At 33.2% G+C, this 22,754-nt stretch overlaps 2 protein-coding genes across 4 annotated transcripts; one reads left to right on the top strand and one right to left on the bottom strand.

The window, feature by feature from the left end:
• Positions 1–8,671: 8,671 nt before the first annotated feature.
• LOC107891994 (amino acid transporter AVT6A) lies at positions 8,672–11,874 on the top strand. Of its 2 annotated transcripts, none has more exons than XM_016816945.2 (6): positions 8,672–9,161; positions 9,250–9,773; positions 9,929–10,081; positions 10,261–10,464; positions 10,568–11,033; positions 11,418–11,874. In XM_016816945.2, the coding sequence occupies exons 2-6, from the start codon at positions 9,347–9,349 to the stop codon at positions 11,560–11,562; spliced, it is 1,395 nt and encodes a 464-aa protein (XP_016672434.1). In that variant the 5' UTR covers positions 8,672–9,161; positions 9,250–9,346; the 3' UTR covers positions 11,563–11,874. The 2 variants fall into 2 exon arrangements, with proteins under 2 accessions (XP_016672434.1, XP_016672435.1); XM_016816946.2 differs by having other exon boundaries at positions 8,709–9,161; positions 9,246–9,773.
• A 277-nt stretch (positions 11,875–12,151) lies between these two features.
• Positions 12,152–22,536, bottom strand: LOC107891993 (DNA-directed RNA polymerase 2B, chloroplastic/mitochondrial). Of its 2 annotated transcripts, none has more exons than XM_016816942.2 (19): positions 21,378–22,536; positions 20,151–20,366; positions 19,925–20,058; positions 19,758–19,824; positions 19,416–19,474; positions 18,599–18,716; positions 18,313–18,426; positions 17,998–18,129; positions 17,495–17,911; positions 16,877–16,927; positions 16,719–16,789; positions 15,955–16,039; positions 15,607–15,759; positions 15,415–15,489; positions 15,209–15,298; positions 14,443–14,490; positions 13,625–13,739; positions 13,434–13,537; positions 12,152–12,673 (listed from the first exon to the last, which is right to left on the bottom strand). In XM_016816942.2, the coding sequence occupies exons 1-19, from the start codon at positions 22,302–22,304 to the stop codon at positions 12,563–12,565; spliced, it is 3,087 nt and encodes a 1,028-aa protein (XP_016672431.1). In that variant the 5' UTR covers positions 22,305–22,536; the 3' UTR covers positions 12,152–12,562. The 2 variants fall into 2 exon arrangements, with proteins under 2 accessions (XP_016672431.1, XP_016672433.1); XM_016816944.2 differs by having other exon boundaries at positions 20,151–20,361; positions 21,378–22,533.
• Positions 22,537–22,754: the final 218 nt, after the last annotated feature.

The raw sequence follows: 22,754 nt of genomic DNA, 5'->3' as shown, positions 1-22,754 counted from the left end.
ATCGAAAAGAATGTATACGAACAACAATTGCTTATTCATCTTCAGTAAAATTTGTTTTTTCTTCAACTAAACACAAATCCTTCTTTCTTTCTTTTTTTCTTTTTTTCCCTTTCTCCCTTAAATAATCAAAGCAACCAAAACTAAATCATATATAGCCTGGTGGTGCCGACAACGAGAACACCAACACAAAAGAAAATTGCATTAACAACACTGGTGCTGGCAACAAGAAAGCCAACACCAAAAAAAATTTCAATAAAAAAACTGGTGCTGGATTCAGGAAAGCCAACACCAAATAAAAAATATTTTTTAATATATTCAGGCACCGATGCCGACAACGGGAATGCCGGCACAAAAAAAATTAAAATTTTGAATCGGTGATGGCATTCATTAAAAAAATAAAATTTTTATTTTTTTAATCTTGAAATACGAACATTTTTTAAAATGTATGAGGGAAAATACATATCGGTTCCGTCAATTGCAATGCTAAACCAAAAAAAATATTTTTTTAAGGGACTGACAAATGATTGGACAATGATTGAGGGATGATAAAGGTTGGTGCCGACGATGAGATGACAGGCAACCAGATGCACCATAAAAAATGAGTTATTTTAGTACAAAATTTTACACTTAAATAATTTTGACGATATTCAGGTTCTCATACCTATCATTGATCAAGAAGTGAATCTAGAACCTCAATAAAATAATGTTGAACAACTTTCTATTTAAGATGAGGTAATTGTTCCATAAAAACAAACTCAACAACCTTAAGAACGAATGTCATTAAAAAATGTTCACTAGAGAAAGGATTATAATAGCTTTACTAGAATATTTTGACCTTAAGTTGCATCAGATGAATATTAAGTTAATGGTTTCTCAATGGTAACATTGATCATACATTTATATGGTGCAACTAGAAAACTTTGTGTTTAATGATGCAAAGTTAATGATTTGTGAATTAAAGAACTTCATCTATGGGCTTACGTAGACTACTCGTTAATAGTATTACAAATTTTACCAAATGATTATCCCATTCAATTTAGAGATGAATTTTGGTCGATAATTGTATATACCACAAGTTTAGTAAGAGTAAGGTTCTGTATTTGGTTTTATATGTTAATGACATACTATTTGTCAATAATAAGTTAAGTCTCGACCAATACCCCAAGAACGATTTTGAGATTAAAGAAATGCATAAGATTTCATACGTCTCAAGAGTGGGAGTCTAATGTATGCTTAAGTATGTATGCATTTAGACATTGCGTACATTGTTGGAATGTTAGGCAGATATTTAAGCAACCCTGGTATAAACCATCGGTTAGCTGACAAAAGGGTTACGAGGTATCTTCAGAGAACAAAAGATTACATGTTCACATATCGGAGGCCTGATAAGTTAGAGATCATCAAGTATACAGACTCCGATTTTGATGGAACATTGATGCAAAATTTTGTCACTTTGGTGAAAATTGTGACAATAATTGGTAGTCATTTATTCCAATAACAACAGGAGCACATCAAAGTCAAAGTGCATAGACTTAAAGTTCTTTGTTGTTAAAGTAAAAGTTCAGAGTGTTAGGTGTTTATAAAGCATATTGGGACAAACTTCATAATTGTGGAACCATTTACTAAGGGATTATACCCAAGGTTTTTCATGAGCACATTGCTCATATGTGTGTAATATCATTTAAGGATATTTGGTTTTAGAGGGAGTTTATACTTTTAAATGTTTTTATGTTATAGACACATTTTCAGTTATTTCAGTTTACAGATATTAAGTTTATTTTCTGTAGAAATAAAGTTTATTTGGTTTAGTCACACTTTGGTTTTGGTAAGGTTTGATCTCACTAAGGTTTAAAAGGAGGACCAGTTGAAAATTGACATGTTTAGATCATATTGCATGAAATTTCCATGCTACACATCCATACTTGATCTATGTCATTTGGTTGTGTTAATATACATGATCAAGGATGGATTTAGTTATGATATATGTGATGAAAGTCGTCTCGGTTCTATCTTAACATAATTAATAGACGAGATTGTTCGGAATACCTTTTGGATATGATAATAAAATTTTGAGCTCATAAGGTATATAATGATATGTAATTATAGAGTAATTAGTATATATATGTGGTCCAAGTAGGAGATTGTTGGAAAATATGCATATTACATATATAATAATGATAATTACATGTTATTATTTACTATCATAATAGGTTAGCCCAAATTAAAAGTGGTCTAATTTGGTTATGGTTTATTGGGCTTTAATTATTAAATAAAGTATGGGTCGAATATGTGTATATACTCTAGTAACAAATTTCTAATTGATGATGGACTGATTAGAAATTATGGCTAATGTGTCAAAGTTATATATATTAGGGTTATGGTCCCTAAATTACACACAAGGTAACTTTTCTAATATCTCATCTTTAGAAAAAAGAGAGTCACCTTCTCTAGATTACTTATCTGCTAATTTGGAATATCAAAATCTTAAGATCCGGGGATTTCAAGAAATCGATGAATTCAGGTACGCTTCCGCATCTAGTTTTGTTCTTGATTTATTCTTGATGATTTGACATGACAAATTCTAGTTTACAGTACTAATTTTATATTAGATGTTTTTTACAGTTCTAACACAATTCGGTACCCAAACTAACCAGCATCATATGGTCTAATAAATATTTGACATTTGTGTTCTATTTAAAAAAAACGTAGGCACTTAATTGGGGCAAAAGAAAACTTATGCACCAAATTGAATATTAAAGTTAAACTTAGGTACTTCTATGATATAAAGAAAAACTCACATATTAATTTGAAAAAACCTCATGTACTAAAATAAAATATTGAAGTCAAACTCATATACCAAAATGAAACAAAATAAAATTCAAATATCAAATTAAACATTTAAATCGAATATAGAAACCAAATAGTATATTAACTAAAAAACCAAAGAAAGAATTTTGCATGAGTGAAAAACATCACATGACAAAATGGCATTAATTAAGCTTTGCCCCGCAACATTCTTTGCTTTTGATAGGAAACACTTATTTTTAAACTATACTGATAATCTTGAACAATATTACGGGGTTATTTACATTATATAGGGTTTTTTTTACGTTAATAACATAAAAATTAGCTATGAAAATAGAGTGCCTTCCAGATTATTTAAAAGAATGAATTGCTTTAATTATTATTTTTCAATGTTGTTATGTTGTCAGATGGTACACCCTCAAAAGTACACAAATGATCAATACATAATTGCAGCTGTAAAAAAAATTTAATTGATGTTGCCACCCTATATGGCGACACCAGAATTTGTTGGTATAAAGTTATTCGTTTCGTCGTATAGGGTGGCGACACCACTTTCTGCCACTTGCTCATCTGCTTGGGTAACAAACTGAGAGAGTAGAAAATTGAGTCGTTATAGTTAAATGGGACGAATTTTAAGTTCAAAATAGTTACAAAAGCCTCAAACTTGTGTCCCTACAGCTATTAGAAATCAAGATTGAAGATCAATATTAATTGTTTTTAATTTCAAAAATCAAGTTTGAGTTTATAAGGTTAGCTTGTAATTTTTTTATGTCATTTCATTTTATTTTACTATTATGTATAATTATGTGACTATATAATAATAATAATTTCTAATATGGCATGCAAATTATTTTGTTTGATACATAGTTTTTATTATTATTTAATATGGTATAAATTATCTTACTAGCAACCAATATATATTAATTTTAATTTATTTTAAAATTTTAGTATAGAAGATGAATAACAAATTTTTTGTATACGTCCATTTCAATGGCATGTATGCTTTGTATAAGAATTTGGCATGTAGCTTAAAGCTTGAAATGTCTGGTAGTTGGTTGAAATGGAAATGATTGAATGTCATACTCAAGGTAAGTATAAAGAAATGCTAAGGCATGAAAGTGATATTGATTGATTAGATTTGAGATTGAAGCATGACCTTGAAAATGTTAATTACTTTGTTAAATTGGTATGATTTAGTAAATAATTGAGTTATGCTTGTGGCAATTGAATTGGTACAATTGGTGATGAATATAACATTGATAGGTTGGTATTTGATTGGTTTGAATGTCATTTTGGCAAATTGACAATAGTTGAACACGTGATGATTTGATCTTGTTCTTGTGTTGGTTAAGATATATGAGCATGAAATGTTAAGCTATATGTATGGAACTTGAATGGCATATTTGGTTATGTATGGCACTTGAATGGCATATTTGGGGTATGAACTAACATGGTTTAGTTTATGGTTTGAATGGTTTATGAATGGTTGAATAGGTTGAAATTGAAAAAGTTATATTGATGTGTTTGATGCCAAATTGAAGTCATATTGGATTGTTGAAATTAGATTAGTTATATGGATTATTCTAGCATGTGGATGAGATGTTTGGTGCAAGTAAAGTTATGCCTTGTGCACAAAATAAGTATGATTGAGTGAAATTTCAAAATAAGTACCAAATGACCTAAAGTGTACCAAAAACAAGGTCCACGTCGCAACGTTAGGTAATGGTTGTCGCGATGATCTCTGGACTTCAAGCCACGACGTGATGAGGAACTCCCTTCATCACAACAACACCAAGCCAGTATGTCACGTCACAATGAGGAAATCCTTGACATTGCAATGTTGACTCCAAGTTTTAAAACTTTACAATTTAGTCTTATTTGATTCTCAGGTCAACAAATGAGCTTTCGTAAGCTCGATTAAGGCTTGAATTTGATTATGTATCATATTGTAAATGTGTTTATGACATGTTTATATGTTTGAATGACCATTTTACTATATAATTGACTGTAGTTGCTCCGACAATGAATGTGGCATCCTGTTGCTCAAACTCAATGATCAAGTCGGGTAAAGGGTGTTACACATTAACACATTTAATAATTAATCAGAGGAATATCCAATTTCAAAATTTCAGAGATCATTAAGACACCCCATAGTCTAAATACACATATAGGTACTTTGAGTGCCTCTTATATATTCACATTTCTCATAAAGGCACTTTAAATGCTTCCACGTGCATGTTCAACTCCATATTCGAATTTAAGCATTATGATATGTTCATTTGCTTATTAACATCATACTCTTACCAAACTTAAGAGGGTCATTATGACCTCAAACATATACTCAAAGCCAAAACTTCACTTACATGTACATATTATCACATACCAATTTTTCTCATTGAAGAAAAAAAATCCTATAATGGCATATTAATCTAATTTTTTACCAAGGTGAAATGTTAACAAATTTTCCTTGTTAATTACACATTTCACAATTAATCACTTATTTTCAACACTTTAACACATAGAAACTTAAATACATTCCTTTACACACTCATTTTCATATTTATTCACATATTATAAAATATGTTAATTAATTGTTCTACGGCAACCAATTTATATAGTACATTAACATTTGATAGTTGACTTTATAGTCAAAGTTTACCCTATCACTTATTTCCACATCTTTAAGCCATAAAATTTCCTACATTATCATATTGTAATCATTTATGTATATAATCAATTTCACATTCTTATCACACAATTTTACCAATCTCTTAAACATACTAATATTGGAGAAGCATGAGTATTCAATTGTAATTACCTCTTGGATGCTTAAATACTCAAAGCCAAGCTTCCAAGTACTTGTTTCCATCCTCAAAATAGCTTGAGAACCCTTTTCTCATCATTTTTTCATATTCTTATACGCAAGAACATAACCAAATATTAGCATCTAAACTTTCCAAGCCTCATAACAACTTATAACAAATTAAGTCAAGTTAGGAAAGTTGGAAAACACCATTACTAACATTTATGATGCTTTTTCCTTTCTAGCTTCACTCTCCTCTATAAAACCATCCAAAACCCCTAGGCTGAAAATTCAAAGGCTGATGATGATAATAATTTTAGGAGGTGACTTCTCAAGTGATTTTAACAAAATCTCAAAATTTGGAGGTTGGGTTATGGCAAACTACTAAGAAAAGACAAAAAGAATGAAGAAGAAAGGGAAAGAGGCTGGTGGGCAAAAGCATGGAGAGAGTTGATGGTCGCTTCTCTCTTTCCTTTTTCTTCTTTTAAAAATACATAAGTGTCAAATACCCAAATTCACCCATGCAAGTCCAAGATTTAAAAAAAAAAAGAATGTGGCTCACTATTCCAACACATTACCCAAATGGTCCAAATAAATTTTATATATCGAATATATTGTCTAAATAATATTTTCATCATAAAATTATCGAGAAAAGACCAAAATATACTTGCGGGGTCAAATTACCTTTTTACCCATTTTATGCCTTTAAGTGCAATTTCTTCACAACAAGATATATTTATTCAATACAAATCTCAAAAGTCACATATAACCTTTGATGTAAACCCATAAATGGTGAAAATTTCACTTTTACTGTTTCCTTGAAAAAATAAAAAATTTACAATTTAGTTCTTATACTTTTAAATCTTTTCTAATTTGGTCCCAAAAGTGATTTTCATCACACCATTACATATTCCAACTTATGCTTATGCTAATTAATCTATAATAACTTGCATTTCTCATTTTTATCAATTTACACTTTAGTCTTTAAACTTTTCAAAATTTGTGATTTAATCATTTTGTCACTTTTTCAATTCTTATTTTTTTCATTAATTCTCTTATCAAAAGTCACTTTATTTTCATAAGAATTATTTTATCTGATTTTTTTTAATTTTCTCTAAAATTCACTATATATGTTATCGAAATAGTGTTACGTGTCTAACTGAAAATTTTAGGATGTTACACCTAACTTTTTCGTCGTCCTGAGTGGTATGAGTTCTTGATTTCAGTTTAATGAAATTTTTGAGGGGTTTTGAGTTCATTTCAAAAGAAACTATATTGGAGAAGAGAGAGAGGAGACAGAAGAGGTGTTTCAGTGTGTTTAATTATTGGAGATGAAACGGCTAATGACAGCAATGGTTGAGAAAGGAGTGGCGACTAAGTGGTTCTAAAAAAAGAAAAAGAATAACAAAAGTGAAATAAGAAAAGAAAGGCGAGAGCGAAAAGTAGGGATGAACGACAATGTTCGTTGGCTAATTAGACCACCCAAATCTAATAGTAGCAATAATGAAAGTGCCGCTACTAGGATTTGTAGGGGGAAAAAGAGAAGGAAAAGAAAGAATAGAAAGGGAGAAGAAGAGATAAAAGAAATAATAATAAAAAGGGTCTAGAAAGGGAAAAAAATAAAGAGGAAATGAAAAAAATTACTTGTAAATTTCTTATCAGCATTTGATTAATCTTTTTAATGACGGTGATCAAATTAATAAAAAAAATTAAAGTAACTAAAACAAAAATAATTCGGGATAATTACCCTAATAATATATACATTTTAATCATAAATATAACACAAAAAAGTAATACAAAGTAATTTACCAAATTCGGTTTATATCTAAAAGGGAAACCACTTATAATACCATATTGGCAAATAGCAAACAAAAATCTCACTGGACCCTACCAAATTTAAAACAACCACTCTAATTTCCCTTTAAATAACTTTCCACCAAAGAAATGGTTTTCAATTTTCTTTCATTATTTGATTACCCCCTCATATTATAATGAACAAACAAACAGATATGTGTTAATCCTTCTGCAATGACGTTGACATTATTGGTTGTCATACTTCCTCTAATGAATAATATTTTCGTTGCTGAGTTTTTAGTAGAGTTAAATGATTGATTATAAGATGTGTTTTATATTTATGGATGAAAATTTAATTTTCGATTTTATAATTTAGCATATTTAAATTTGGGTAAACTTTTAGTTAGTTATTCAATTTTTTTTTAATCTTATCGGGGTAAAAATAAAAAAAATTAAGAATTAAAATAGAAAATGATAAAAATTAAAGTAATGTTTTAAAAGTTGTCAAATTATATTTATTTATCCATTGCTAAAAGTTTTAATTTTTTTTTAATATGATGTATCGTGAATAGTTAACCACCACTAGAAATTTAATAGTTGAATGATTAAAATGAAAACGTATTAAAAATTAAGTGAAAAAATTAGACCAAAATAAAGGCGCTTTAAAAACTAAATAGTTTAGTCTTGAAATTTTAATGATAATTTTTTTTAAAATGATATTAGAAATGTATTACTTTTTTTCATATAATTAAGATAAGTGTGAATGACTTATCTTGAAAATTAGGTTAAATAATTTGAGTTTAGATATGTTGTTACAAGAAAAGTAATCCTAACAAATATAATAATTTGAGTTTAGATTGACTGGATTAAATAATAAAGATGGATTGTCTGACTGTTTCGCTCATTTATAAATTTAATCAAAACTTATTTGATACCAAAAATTTAAAAATAAAAACGAAAATCGAATGAAACTATAATATTTATTTAGCAAATTAAGCAAAGAATAAATCAAAATGTAGTGATTCAAAACTACTGCTTATTGGCTCAAAAAAAAAATTGTCACTTATCACCCATTTTAACATATAATTAAACAAATTTATTTGTCGTTATAATGGTAAATATATCATCCTGGGGGAAACCGAAATTGAACGAAATTAAATTAAAATATTATTTAAAGATACCGAATTTTATATTTTAAAATTAATTTTTTTTACCGCTATCGAACTATCTCCTTCCGTACATCATTCTACCGCCTAGTTTGTCCCTTCTTTGCCTTGTCTATAAAAGTAAGGTACACACCAAGAATTGGGCGAGGGGGTCATATAAGTACTATTTCTTAGCTTTTTGGTTGTTGGATAACCCCCAATTCTTTGTTTCAAAGCTCTTATATTTTGATTCTCTCTCTTCTGGGTTTGGTCAAGATTTTAATTTTCATTTCTGGGTTAGGCTTCAATTACTGCTTTGGTGCTTATATTAGATTCAATTCAAGGACATACAAAATTTTGGTTTTTAAGGTTCTGTTGGTTGGAAATTTGGGTTGCTTTCTTCTCTTCGCTTTTGATATTAAAATCTTATCCTTTTTCTTAGTTTGTAGATCACTTGAGTTTCTGTTGTTTGCAAAACTCTCGGTTTATTAAGTTCATTCATTGATTATTTTGGTGTTGTTTTTGGAAAAGATCTACCTTTTGGTCTAGAAGATTTGGAAGATTCTCCCTTTTTATCGATTTCAAAACAGTGCAAAGTTTGTATATTTTTGCAGGTTAGTACTGTTAGAATTCTTTTCTTTTTTCTTTTTGGATTATGTTAGGAAGGAATTAAGTAGAACTTTTTACTTTCTACTTAGACAGATCTCCTGAAGCGTGCTCAAGCTAGGTTTTAGCTTGTAAGGTGGCTTAAATTTTCTGTATACAGTTGAATCTTTGAGAATTTTGGGTTATTTAAAAGATGACAATTGGGGATATAACACCAAAGAAGGAGAGGAAGTCAAGGAGGAGCAAACATGTTGTTGATGATACAGCTCCCTTGTTACCTAAACGACAAGATGAAGATGCTGGTTATGATGAATTTAATGGAGCTTCTTTTACTGGGGCGGTGTTTAACTTATCAACAACAATTGTTGGTGCTGGGATCATGGCCTTGCCTGCTACAATGAAAGTTCTGGGACTGATTCTTGGGATAGCTATGATCATCTTTATGGCATTCTTAACTGATGCCTCGATTGAGTTCTTGCTTAGGTTTAGTAGGGCTGGAAAAACTACTTCTTATGGAAGTCTTATGGGGGATGCATTTGGAAAGTATGGAAGAATCTTTCTGCAAATCTGTGTTTTAGTTAACAACATTGGTGTTCTCATTGTGTACATGATTATTATTGGTATGACTTCCATTTCATTCAACTTAGTTGCATACACATATCTGGTTGCACCTTCTTGTTCAATCATTTATTTCCTAGATAGTTTTCTCTTGCCTGATCTTATGGAAATGTGTAAATTTGCTTATGAGCTTATGATGGTTTATTGGTTCTTGAAGGTGATGTGCTTTCTGGAACATCATCTAGTGGAGTTCACCATGCTGGTGTCCTTGAAGGGTGGTTCGGAGAACACTGGTGGAATGGGCGTACCTTTGTCCTTATTGTCACTACACTGGGCATCTTCTCTCCATTGGCATGTTTCAAACGGATCGGTTAGTGTCTCGGTTGTCCTTATAGAATCTAGCAATACACTTTATTATATCATTTGAGCTCTCAGAGCCTAATGCTTTCAATTTTTTCGGTTATAAATCTAAGTTGAATAGTTTGTATGGCATGTTTATTGCTTAGTTTAATGTGAATAACGAGCAGTTATGGTGTCTCATGCTTGCAGATTCCTTAAGATTTACATCTGCCTTATCAGTTGCTCTGGCAGTTGTGTTTCTTGTTATTACCGTGGGAATAGCCATTATCAAGTTAATAAGTGGAACTATAATGATGCCTAGATTGCTACCTGATGTCACCGATTTGACCTCATTCTGGAGACTCTTCACTGTAGTCCCTGTTTTAGTCACGGCATATATCTGCCACTACAATGGTATGCAAGCAATTCTACTCTTGATTAAGCAATGTGTTTTTCATCTCCTACATTGGTGCATGTAATAAGAATCACCAATATTCTTGTGTGCTTACATTTGCAGTTCACAGCATAGATAATGAACTAGAAGACTCTACCCAGATAAAACCAGTTGTGCGTACGGCACTTGCTTTATGCTCAACTGTTTACATAATGACAAGCTTTTTCGGCTTCCTTCTATTTGGTGATTCGACATTGGACGATGTGCTAGCCAACTTCGATACTGACCTTGGCATTCCTTATGGCTCCCTGCTTAATGACGCTGTCCGTGTTAGCTATGCTGCTCACCTCATGCTTGTATTTCCCATCGTCTTCTACCCGTTGCGACTCAACATGGATGGTCTCCTATTCCCATCTGCAAGGCCGCTAGCTCTGTCTAATATGAGGTTTGCTTTCACTACTGTTGGACTCATCACACTTATCTTCTTGGGTGCAAATTTCATCCCCAGCATCTGGGATGCATTCCAATTCACTGGAGCAACTGCTGCGGTCTGCCTTGGTTTCATTTTTCCTGCTGCTGTTACTCTTAGGTGAGTTTTTGGACCTTCAATCCGATTAGATATATTATCCGCTACATTTTACTTCCCTTCGTTCACATTGATGACCATCTTTCTTATATGATATATTACAGTAGACATAGTGGCTCATACACATCGGAATAAAAAACAAAAATTGAAACATTGCAAACATAGTTGCTCAGAAATGTAATGAGAAAATAAGGGTAACTGCATACAGAACTTGATTTGCATTTAAGATTTTGTTTCTCCTGGCTCTAACTTGGTTTATCTTTGTTGGTTTAAGTTCTTACTTGTGTTGCATGTTTTCAGTAGACTTATGAGCCAGATATCATCGGTTGGTTTCTGGTTCAATACTAAACATAGATTTACATTAAACCATTTTTATTGGCTTTTCAGGGATCGCCACTCTATAGCAACAAAGAAGGACAAAATCTTAGCTATTTTCATGATTGTGCTTGCTGTATTCTCGAATGTGGTTGCTGTGTATAGCGATGCCTATGCTATGTTTAAGAAGAATTCAGTAACAGAACGCACAGCATGATCTCTCTGGAGAAGAGAGATGGTCATGTGTCCTTTGAAGATTACCTGATTTATGGCATCATTGGAGGTGTAACTCGAAAATCTGGGTTTTCAAATGAGGTTTGATAAGCTATTTAATAAGATGATGAAGTTGAAGATGAAGATGAACCTTTTCTTCCAATGTAAGAAGTTGGATCGTTGTGCAAGTGAATGAAGTTTCATATATTTTCCCATTGTATCGTTTCCATTATTGTACTTCTTCATGCTTGATTCGAATCATGTTGTAGACATTAAAATCTTGTAAAATTGCAAATGAAATCTTCCTGTTTGTTTATGCTTAAGATATTAAACGGAAAGTTTTGTTTTTCATTTCTTGATTTTCTAGAGAAACGAATGAAATTTAAAATATGGCGGTTAAGTTGAATGATAGAGAAAAACATCAATAACATAGCATGCGGAATTCTGAGCTAAAGCTGTCAAAAAATTTTCCCCAACAATAATAGCTAAATCTTAAATATACTACCTTAAGCACAAAGCCTGAGAATACCACTTACAAAAATCATTTGCAACTAAATGAGAAATAATCATCCTCAAGATAGCTTCTAAAAAGGTTTCTCTTTAAGTTTTTCTTCAAATTCTTTTTACTGAATGCTTTACTCTCGTATACATCATCTTGAACTTGTAATAATTACATGGTATTATTACCTAATAACAAAAAATAGGATTTCAGTGAGGGCAGGCAAATGCCTCCATTTAAGATTTGTCTCTACTAGCTCTGATTTACATGCTAACTGTACAAACTGTAACTAATTCCTCCGGTATTGAGGCCTTACATTACATACCATGAACATCTTTCACAATGCCATACAAAGAGTAAAGCAGCAACTCCTTACTGGATAATTTTCTCGTGATAATTCACCTTTTCGACTGGTTGTATATTCACACAGAACCAGAGGTAGCACAAAGCATGGGGTTGCTCTTAGGGTCTAGGCTCAGATGAAATCAAAGGCCAAGATATGAGATTAGTTGAAGAAATAGGGTGAGTCTAACACGTCTCTTAGATCAAAATCTCCCCTTTCAGGTAAAGGATGAAAAGACAATGCAGGGAAAGACTGCTGAAAGCTTTCCAACAACTGAAAAAGTTACAAAAATAACATAATAAATAATGAGGGACAAAAACACTATGTTGCAGAAACTTATTTAGCATAAATTCGATGTAAAAGGGCAAAAGAAGTTTGAAATTTTCAAATAATATTCACTGGTGTCTATCTGGACGCATGTTGCAGACCAGTAGAGTGAAAAGGGGAGTGAGGGAGCAGTGCAGTGAGAAGAAAAGAGCACCCTCACTGCGCCAGGTTAAACACCCTGTCCATTACATTTTTGCCCGTTACTTTCCAACACATGACTTAGTACTGCTCGTATGTATAGAACCCACTTACAAATTGAACGTATAGGACGGTAATAGATAAATAATGGAAGGAGCTTTGACCCCACTACACCAGTGACCATACAAACAAACATACCCTCAATCCCCTTTCCAATGCCACCACCAATCTCTCTCTCAAAATCATTAAGAAACTATTATTCATGCCAACCATTAAAATACAAGTTTAAGGCTCTGCCTGGTATGAAGGACCGAAAACAGTGAGGATGAAAAATTTGTTAATCTCTAGGTTAAGCTCTAAAATAGGAAAGTGATTATGAATATTAACCATTTGATTAGCAAATTCTCCATCCTCACTCTTCTCCATCTTTCATGGCAAAAAAAGCCTAAAGCTCACAGTCCAAGGATGGTCTTAAGAAATTTGTACAGAGAAATATAAAGTGAACAAATTTAAGCCAAATTAACATGCACACGAGACAAATCAGGAACTAGAAAGTGAGGACACTTACATTCTCCAATATTGGTTTTTCGTAGAGTTCAACAAATTTTTCTCTTAGTATCTTGTTCATTTTATCCACATCACTTGCATGTGTCCAGTATGAATCATGAACTCCTGTAAGTATACATGTAGCATAACTTGAAATTGACCATAAGAACAAGAAAATGAAATACCAAAATAACATGAAATGAACTACAGTACCTGCAAAGGTTAAGCCTGCTTTTTTACAGGCAATTGCAGTCATCATCATATGAGAGCCATCCAGGGAGTGAACAAAATTTGGAGGGAAAGCTGTCCTCTGTCGTTTGACCATAATCTATTACAAGAAATAAATCACCCACTTTAACATTTGGGCAAACTTCATTTTCAATAACATTACGTGAATGTACAATGCTAAACAAATTAGGGTGAATCTAATAAGGGCATCGTATTATGGAATTTAAACAGCCAAAGATTGGCATAGCAATTCTCATGGCCAATCAACTTCAGAAATCATGATTAAAGGAATTCAAACAATGCAATCTAAATGTTAAATTTTTTAGCGTGCAATTTGAATTCTAGATCCAACTTAATACAAAAATTACGAAGTTATAAAGTCAACAATATAATAGATCCGAATCTAAATCCAAAATTTTATAGGAATATAACTGGAAAAGCAGGCAGCAAGCCCAGTCCCTATTTTAGAATAATTATCATAACAGTTTACCTATTAAGCATAAATTTCTCTGGCCAGTGGCCACTAGTATGAAAACTTGATAAAATTTAGCCCCATTGCAATATGAAACGTTGGTTCATATATGCTGAGCTATATCTAACATAGAAGCATAACTTCTGCTACTTTTGCACTAAAAATCCAGTGACTGGTATTAATCCTTTCAGTCATCAAACCAGGTTGTCTTATGATCTTTGCTTGACATGCTGTGTTCAGTTATTTATCAATGCTAGGTATGCAGTCTTCAAAGGTAATATCTAAAATATACAAAAGTATAAACCATAAAATTGAGATAAGGTTAATGTACCTTTTCAGTTTCGCGTTGCAGAGTTAAAACCTGAAGGGAAGTTTTTATCTGCCAGTTACATGGAAAGAAACTAAAATGAGTCAAAATAGTATTAGTGTTCTTGATAAATACACAGATGAAGTAAAATTTATTAAATTCTATTCACTGAAACTGCAAATTTTCAAGTTCGGAAAATCAGTTGACTTGCGACAAGTTTTTAAATGGGATCCAAGCATTTTTGGGTTAAGATGGCTTCATAGCGTTCGAAGATCCATCATCCGTCTTATTTTCGTTTTCTTCCAATCAATATTTTTATTTTCATCTCACCCCCAATATTTATTTTTTGATTTTATGTTTTGTTTTTCTGTTTATTTCTATTATTTCTAATCTGTTTTGTTTTTTCTTTCAGGTCAAATCCAAATCTTTCACGAGTCAAACAACTTGAATATGATCTTCTGCTACCCTATTAGACTATCTTTCCATCATCCATCTTATTTTCATTTTCTTCCATTCAAAATTGTTTTTCATCTCACCCCAATATTTATTATTTTCTTGATTTTATGTTTTGTTTTTCTCTTTATTTCCATTATTTCTAATTCATTTTGTTTCTTCTTTTAAGTCAGATCAGAATCTTTCTTGAGTCGAACAACTTGAATACGATCTTCTTCCACTGCCCTATCAGTTCTCAAATTCAATAGTTATTACCAGATTCATTTCTATTTGGAAATAAATCTATTAGCAGGTTCTTAGTTTCCACAAAAATCAAACACTCAATTTGAATACTCACAAGATGCCTTCCTAAGGCTCGGTATGGTTGTACAACAGGCAGTCCAAGTGGAGTTGTCCAGCTCACTGGCTGATTTTCAGATGCAATAATCTGTTCATGTTCAACATTTCAAGCTAAAAGGCATCCAATAAAATTTGAAGTGTACAGAAAATAGAAAAATGGATAACTACAGGCAGTGAGAAAGTAACAGAGGGTGAGAGACACACCTTTGCACATTCACCAAGCCAGCTCATTATAGCTCTTGCAGCTTGAAACATCTCACCTAAGGCAGTTAACGTTGTCTGTTTGACAAATAAATAAGATTTTATCATAAAATTGAGAGAGCAGGTGAGAGTACAATTTCATTTATTGACTCTAATTGGAGTTAAAGTACTAGAAGTCCAGCATTCCTTCCCTACCTTAGCAGCATAACAAGAAGCAACAAAGAGTTCTCTTTCATCAGTAATTACACCACGTTCCTTCAACCTCCTCTTGATTTGATCTCGTGCCCCAATATAAGTTACACCATAGACTGAGGTCATCACTGTCTGCTTCACCAGTTTCCTATCCACCTAGTTAATATTTGCAGCCAACAGAATCAACTACCATGTAAACTAGCTTCCAGTCAAGATGCATATAAATTCAGCAAGTTCCCAATGCCATACCTGCCTTATGAATGATTATAGTGCAAGAAAGAAATAGGTGCACATTTTTTGGAAAACTATAATTTTTTTTTGCAAATATCATACAAGGAACCCATGGAATACCTGGTTAACCAATATTTTTGCAAGCAATGCATCTGGAAAAACTGTAGGATCCTTCTGTGCATCAATCCGCATGATATCAAGCACTCTACATTCAGAATATGAGTTCTTTTGTTATTATATTATTATATAGAACTTATATGGAAAACATTTTTATCATCTAAAATATATATAAATCATAAAACATAAGTCAAGAAGCTCTTAGACAAGATCAAAAACCAGATAAAGTGATGACTATTATATAGAATGTGACGTGTGAAAGCTATTACTAATTTTACCAGGCATAGGTTTAGGCAATGGCATTTCAACTGCTACCTTCAAAAACAATAACTAGGATCCCTGCTTGCTATGATTGTCCAAAAGTATTAAACAAAACAAAGTTATGCATAAGCCATAAAATGGAAACTCTAGCATAATCACCCTAAGAGATGCATCCAATATTAGCTAAACTTTTTTGTTATCAGTTTCTCGTTTTTTAAGTGCTAAAATGCAGTAACAGAATCTGAAAAGTTGAACAAAACTTAATATAACTGTTATTTCCGTTTTCAAAAGAATCATGAATGAACAATCATTTCAATTGATTTCCTCCAAAAGGACACAGCTGGCCAACTAGGTTATTTTTCAATCACTTGTTAGAGTTGTTTTTTTTTTTTGGGGGGGGGGGGACTGAGTCAACAAGAAAATATATCAAAAAGCTCACTTAGACAACTCAAACTAGAGGATCCGTATTAAAAGGTTTTTCTTGAACCAAGAGAAAAATGGCTTACCTGCCAGCTATTCCTGAGTAAACATCTGCTGGTTTTTCACCTGCAACCAGATTGACTGCAGCTGCTCCCAACTGTAAGTTAATTTTCAAACCAAAATTATAAGCAAAAACAAAAGGTATAATAACTTCAATCCTAACTTCTGACTAGAAAAAGGATACCTTGTCTCTTCCAAGTGCAGCATAGTGTTGTAAACCATTGCAGGAACCATCCTATGGGAAGGCAACAAAAAACACAACAGGCAAGGGATCAGCTTATAGGCCAAAACAGCAAACAGCTATTGAAAGTTGAAAGAAGTGTCACTGTATATAAGAAAGGATGTATAATATATCATCCATAAAATAAAATATTAACTCAAAATATTCCTCATTCTAAATATTTGTTTGAATAATATTAATGGACTGAAGGGAACATTTTTAGCTAGTCACTAAACAGCCCAGTATAAAAGAACGGACAAAAGTTGCATGCAGTTTAGACGGTAGAAACCTGAAAATTAAAGAAAACCGCAGGCACTCTTCTATAATGCATGTAACAGTTTGATATTCCATCATGTAGCTCAATTTTATAGTTTGTTCTTTTCTTTTTTTTCAGTTCTGTGTGCAAATATTTGTGTGGCTATCAACAAAATATGTCTGTCTAAATTGCATAAATATAAATATATATACTGACCACCAACAGGTGAGCTATTCAATTCATGTAGTGCCCGTAATGAATGATCTCATCTAAATAATTATGCAGACAAACTATGGGGAAGGGGGGGGGGTAGCAAAAGAAGGAACCTGATGCACAGGCATATGGGAAACAAATGTCTCAGGAGAGGAGCTTCTTAAAGCTTCAGTGAGATCAATGCACACAGCTAAGCACTGAAATGGATCTTCTGCTTTTAACCACCAGCACTTTCCTTCAAGTGGTCTGTCTGCAGAGTCGAATATATCATCCAGATGATTCTCAGTGAAAGCCAATCGACCTTCAAGAGACAGTTTGTCCACCCCACCAGCAAACAAATTCGCAAGATGTATTTTCAGCCAGTTTAAGCCAGATCTTCCAAGAGGGCGACCCTCTGCAAACTCCAAAACACCCCGACAAAGATCCGAGCCAAGATGATTCAAATATGGGTGCATGGGATATGCACGTCCTCGAAAATCTAGATTGTGTGGGTAGTAGAAACCTTCTTCATCTTTCATTCTCCGTGCCACCTGCTCACAGTTTTAAAGAGTTTGAATAAGTCTGATTTTGTAATACACAAATATACTAGTAGTATAAAAAGGTGAAGAGAACATACAGCAAGTTTAAGCTCTATATCACAACGCTGTGAATGCCTCTCTCTGTTTTCCTTTTTCACAGATCTGACTTTCCACTTCCATTTCCTAAGCAATGCTTCATCCTCAGTATCTGGCTTTTCTGGGAAGGGAACCTGCAAGGTTTGAGGATTACAATTTCCACTTAATGTCAGGGAATCAAAATAAATGAAAACAAAACCACAGTGAATTTAACATCATCCTCATTGACCATAAAATATACAGCACAATCAGAAGCCAAAAAGTGCCAAGTGTTAGAAAAAAGGCAAAAAATAGAGAAAAGGGATAAAGTAGCTCACATCATTGCGGTCCACCATATCAGCAAGACGGCCTCCACTAGTCCATATTCTATCTACAACATTAAGGACCCGCTTATTTATCCTCCATTTGGTATATCCAAGTGTATCCAGAGCCTACCATGTTGATTACAAAAATCAAGTTCTTTGCCAAAAAAAAAAAAAACAAAAAAACAAAAAACCAAAGCAAATGAAATGAAATATATAAGCACCACCAATTGAGCCAGTAGTTAGGTACTAGCATCCCATAGCAGAATACCATCAGGTTAACAATTTTTAAAATATCAACCTCAAAGACTTGTTCTAGCTGGTTCGTAGGGGTTCTCTTGACAGCTTCTCGTTGTTGTTTGGCTCCATGTGTGCGCATAATGTAGGAAGGTAAGAACAAGTATGCTCCTCTGTCGTAACTACAAAAGGAAAAAGAAAAGAAAGAAGAAGAAACATAATTGTTACCCGAATGGTAATATTAATAGAGAAAAGATAGGTCATCACTGCTTATCAATCATATTACCAGCAAAAAGGAATTTTCGAAAACTAATTAATACAAAAAAGGAAATAGCTATTTCTTCAAAATTTGCACCCAGTAATCTAGTGAACATGTCGTGGAATCATTCTGTCATAGAAAAATTGTTAACTTTTTCATTTAAAAGTGCTCATAAGTTATTCTTCAAACATTTTCCTTCAACTGGAATGCAAATGATTTATACTCTGAGGAGAAAAAAAAAAAACCTAAACTGATAATCTCATCAGCAGGAATTGCCACATCTGTTGTCCTAGTTCAGCATCCTAAGCCTGTGTCCAGGTTAATGGTTACTACAGTTTTTTAACAGGCAGCATCAATCTTACTGGACCTCTCATTAAATACCTCAAATTTTGAATATTATATGAGTTCCAATTGCATAACCACCAGGCATTGACTAAACTAATAAGGCTCTATATAACCAGAAAAATGAGAAGCAATCTTATATATCATAACCAATCCATATTTTAGATTTCTCAGTGCATTTTCTTGGAACTTGACAGCTAGCTTTTATTAAAATTATCGAAAACCTCAAACCAAGGAAAAATCAAACTATAATCTTGACATGAAACAGAAAACAACATACCCTGTCCATTTGACTGGGGGCACCAACATTGGCATATAAGGAATCACCATGTGCCTTGCCTGGTGAAAGAAAGAATTAAAGAATAGTTTTACACTTTCCAATAGATGTTTGAAAAACAAACTAATGCATCAAGGTAGCAGCTCTACTTGGTCCATAACACAGACAAAAATAAAAAAAAAGGAAGAAGGATGGTAAACTATTAATCATTATTAAGTCTTATATTCTAGATGCTAGTTTACAAGTCAGCCTAGGAATTTTACATTGATCTAACAACATAAATAGCAAAAGAATAATAAAATGTAATAAATCATTCATAAAAAGGATTATAACCCAATTACTTACAGTTCTCTCGAGCCCTTTGCGGACTAGTGGGTCACATTCAATAACACCATATCTTCTGCCAGTTTTCCTGCAGAAGGAAATACCCAACAACAGCAATTTGAAGTGACTACATCAATCTGAAGTTGACACGAGTGAGAACCAATCAAAACATAGAAATTAGTCCTCACTTGTTTTCTTTTACTACAGTTTTGAAAGAATGCAGAAATGCAGGATGAATATCTGGTGGTGTATCAGCTAACTGATCAGCTGGAGGCTGTATATAAGCAGTTCGCATCAATAACTCGATAAGATGGCATCCAACCTAGAGGAAAAGAGCAGAGATCACAATTTTAAAAATCAATGGATTAACAAAAAAGTAATGTTTCATCAGCAATTACATGAAATTAGATGAACCTTAGCCTTAGCATCCTGGCCCCAAGGTTTTGTGTTGTCTTGTCCCTTCACTATCTGCCTCACTGCTGGTAGCTTTTGTTTCTTTATCAAATTGGTCACCTTTTTCCTTAACCTCTCTTGTTCCTTAATTGCCGCATTGGATTCACTTCCTCCATCTTCATCCTCTTTATCAACCTTTTTTTTCCTTGTATTCTCCAAGAAATTGCGTATTCTAACCTAACAATGATAGAAATGCTTACGAATTAATGCCAAATTTCAAGAAAAAATGGGGCTGGTCAGGATTAAGAGAAGCAGGTCCAAGGAAAGCAGCACCATCAAGTGTCACCAAAATGAAGATAAATCAAAGAAAAGAAAGAAACTGCCATGGAAAAATGGTGCATTGGAGTCCAAGTCACCTATAACTTGCATTGACCAAGAAATGATGCATGTATATGGATTTAAGTAACATTAAAAAATATTTCAAAAAAATAAGAGAGAGAGAGGAAACGGAATCATGTCTGATAAGGAATACAAAATGTGCAATGAATTGAAAATCATGGGCAAAGGAATGATGTAACAATATAGAATGTCCAGTTTTGAAGAAAAAAATGCAGGATCGTAGTTTGGCATGCCTAATAATCTTATCAAGATAATGGACAATAAAAATAAAAATAAAAACACATATAGTGTATTTGTTAGATAGAAAATGGTCATTCTTAGAATCAGTAGACTTCAAATTCAAAATAACCCAACCATGCCAAACATACAGGTTTAAATATCTTCATCTTAACCAAAGGTTTAAACAAACAAAATATAAGCACCCTTCTCCCGTTTGGGAAAAAAATAGCTTAAATATCTATTGCTTGCAATGCCACAATATTTAAGGTCCATTCGCAACTTCAATTGAACTAGTGTTCAAGTTGTCAGCATTCTTCAGCTTTAGGTTTGTCATTCTAACAACTCATGCTTCATTCTTCATTTGGGAAAAAGGAGAAAAAGTTCGGATTCTATTTTCCCTCTCAGTGTCTATTATGTATATGAGTTTACTTTCTAATGCCAATACTTCCAAGATCTAACCTGAAATAACTATAACAACAGGACATGAATTTGTGCAACAGAACATGTGGTGAAGCATTATCTAAAACATGAAACAATAGGCTTTCCATCAACTATGTAATTCTCAAATAAAACCAAATACAATGACATATTAAACAAATATAGAGAAAAGTAGCAGTCCATCTCTCCCACCTCCTGCTCAATGGCATCACCTATCAGGCAAGCAGCCTGCACAACCCGAGCACATCCATGTTCCCCTCCAGTCATCAGCAGCCCCATCAACTTATGCATTGTGATGACTGCCGCCATATCAGCTGGCAACTGGTCCAAGTAAGCTGCATAACCGGCCCTAAGTTTCCCTGACCTATACAACTCTTGTTCCTTAATAATAACATCACGAAAAGGCTCGAACCAACCAAGAAACAAAGACTTCATATATGGCAAATTGGGTGCCAATTTTTGCTCACACATATCCTTCAAAAGTTCCCTATACTCATTTGCAGCTTGTTCCCATGCTTCAGTTTCAATCTTCACTTGCCTGCTTTTCAACATTCGGTACTTGTTTCCCCCCATTCCTGTCTCCTGTATTTGAAGAATTTTACGCCTATTTATATTCTCTCTCCTATGTTCTTTCTTCATTTCATTCAACAACTCCTTAATTTCTTCAACAGCAGATACGTCATCTTCAACATCAGTCGACGAAGCCACCTCTGCCACACTAGCATATCCATTTGGGCACAATCCTCTAAGTCTGCACCCAATCTCATTCCTCAAAAGCCCAAAAATTGGCTTCCCCATACAGTCCTCATTACCTAAAACCTCACCGATTTTTCTACCACCCATATCAAGAAACCCTAAGCTGGAGCAAAAAGACCCAAACTTCAATTTCTCCAGAAAAACTGAATCCCGAGTAACACCCAGAAAGCTATAAGTTCTAGGAAACCATTGAGAACAACGGGTTCTTGAAATGGCATGTTTAGCTATGTTTCTCCACATAATTCTGGAAATCCTTGGAGGGTTTTGGTAAAGAGTCGTGGGTTTATTATTATGAAAGGGATTAGAGTAATGGAATTTGTATAAAAGATTAGAAGAAATTAATGGGGTTTCGGGGATGGACATCAAATTATTGAAGAATGAACGGTGAAACTGAAAATGAAGTGGGATTTTGGGATTGGGCAGGTTTTTGGACAAAGTAAAATAAGTTTGGTAAAGGAATATTTGAAGAAGAGGATGAATTCATGGAGGAAGGGAAGTAGTAGCCGCCTTAAACCCTGCTTAAAACCTTGTATGATTGTAATGTTGTATTTTGTAGCTTAGTTTTTGCTCTCAGTTGCCCTGTGGGCTGTGGCAGTGAAACGAAAGGTAGAGAACTGTAATTTAATAAATCTGGGGGTCCTTGATGTGCAACGAGAAATGGAGAAAATTAAAGAAGCCCAAGTTTTTGCATTGAAGCCTGAAGGAATCAAGAAAACCCAACACCAACAACTCTTGGGTCTAAATAATGTTGAGTTTGGATCACAAAATTTATACCCAAGGATTGCCATGGATGCAAGCTGGCTATTACGTTCT

The sequence above is a fragment of the Gossypium hirsutum genome, chromosome A11, assembly GCF_007990345.1.
Source record: "Gossypium hirsutum isolate 1008001.06 chromosome A11, Gossypium_hirsutum_v2.1, whole genome shotgun sequence".
Lineage (NCBI taxonomy): Eukaryota > Viridiplantae > Streptophyta > Magnoliopsida > Malvales > Malvaceae > Gossypium > Gossypium hirsutum.
This window is presented reverse-complemented; position numbering and strand designations above follow the sequence as displayed.

Coding starts and splice junctions, on each gene's coding strand:
- LOC107891994 (XM_016816945.2), top strand. CDS start 9,347: ATGACAATTGGGGATATAACACCAAAGAAGGAGAGGAAGTCAAGGAGG. Junction 9,774..9,928: donor TGTGTACATGATTATTATTG/GTATGACTTCCA, acceptor TGGTTCTTGAAG/GTGATGTGCTTTCTGGAACA. Junction 10,465..10,567: donor ATATATCTGCCACTACAATG/GTATGCAAGCAA, acceptor TTACATTTGCAG/TTCACAGCATAGATAATGAA.
- LOC107891993 (XM_016816942.2), bottom strand. CDS start 22,304: ATGTCCATCCCCGAAACCCCATTAATTTCTTCTAATCTTTTATACAAA. Junction 19,475..19,757: donor GCAAAGGGCTCGAGAGAACT/GTAAGTAATTGG, acceptor TTCTTTCACCAG/GCAAGGCACATGGTGATTCC. Junction 18,130..18,312: donor ATATGGTGGACCGCAATGAT/GTGAGCTACTTT, acceptor CAAACCTTGCAG/GTTCCCTTCCCAGAAAAGCC.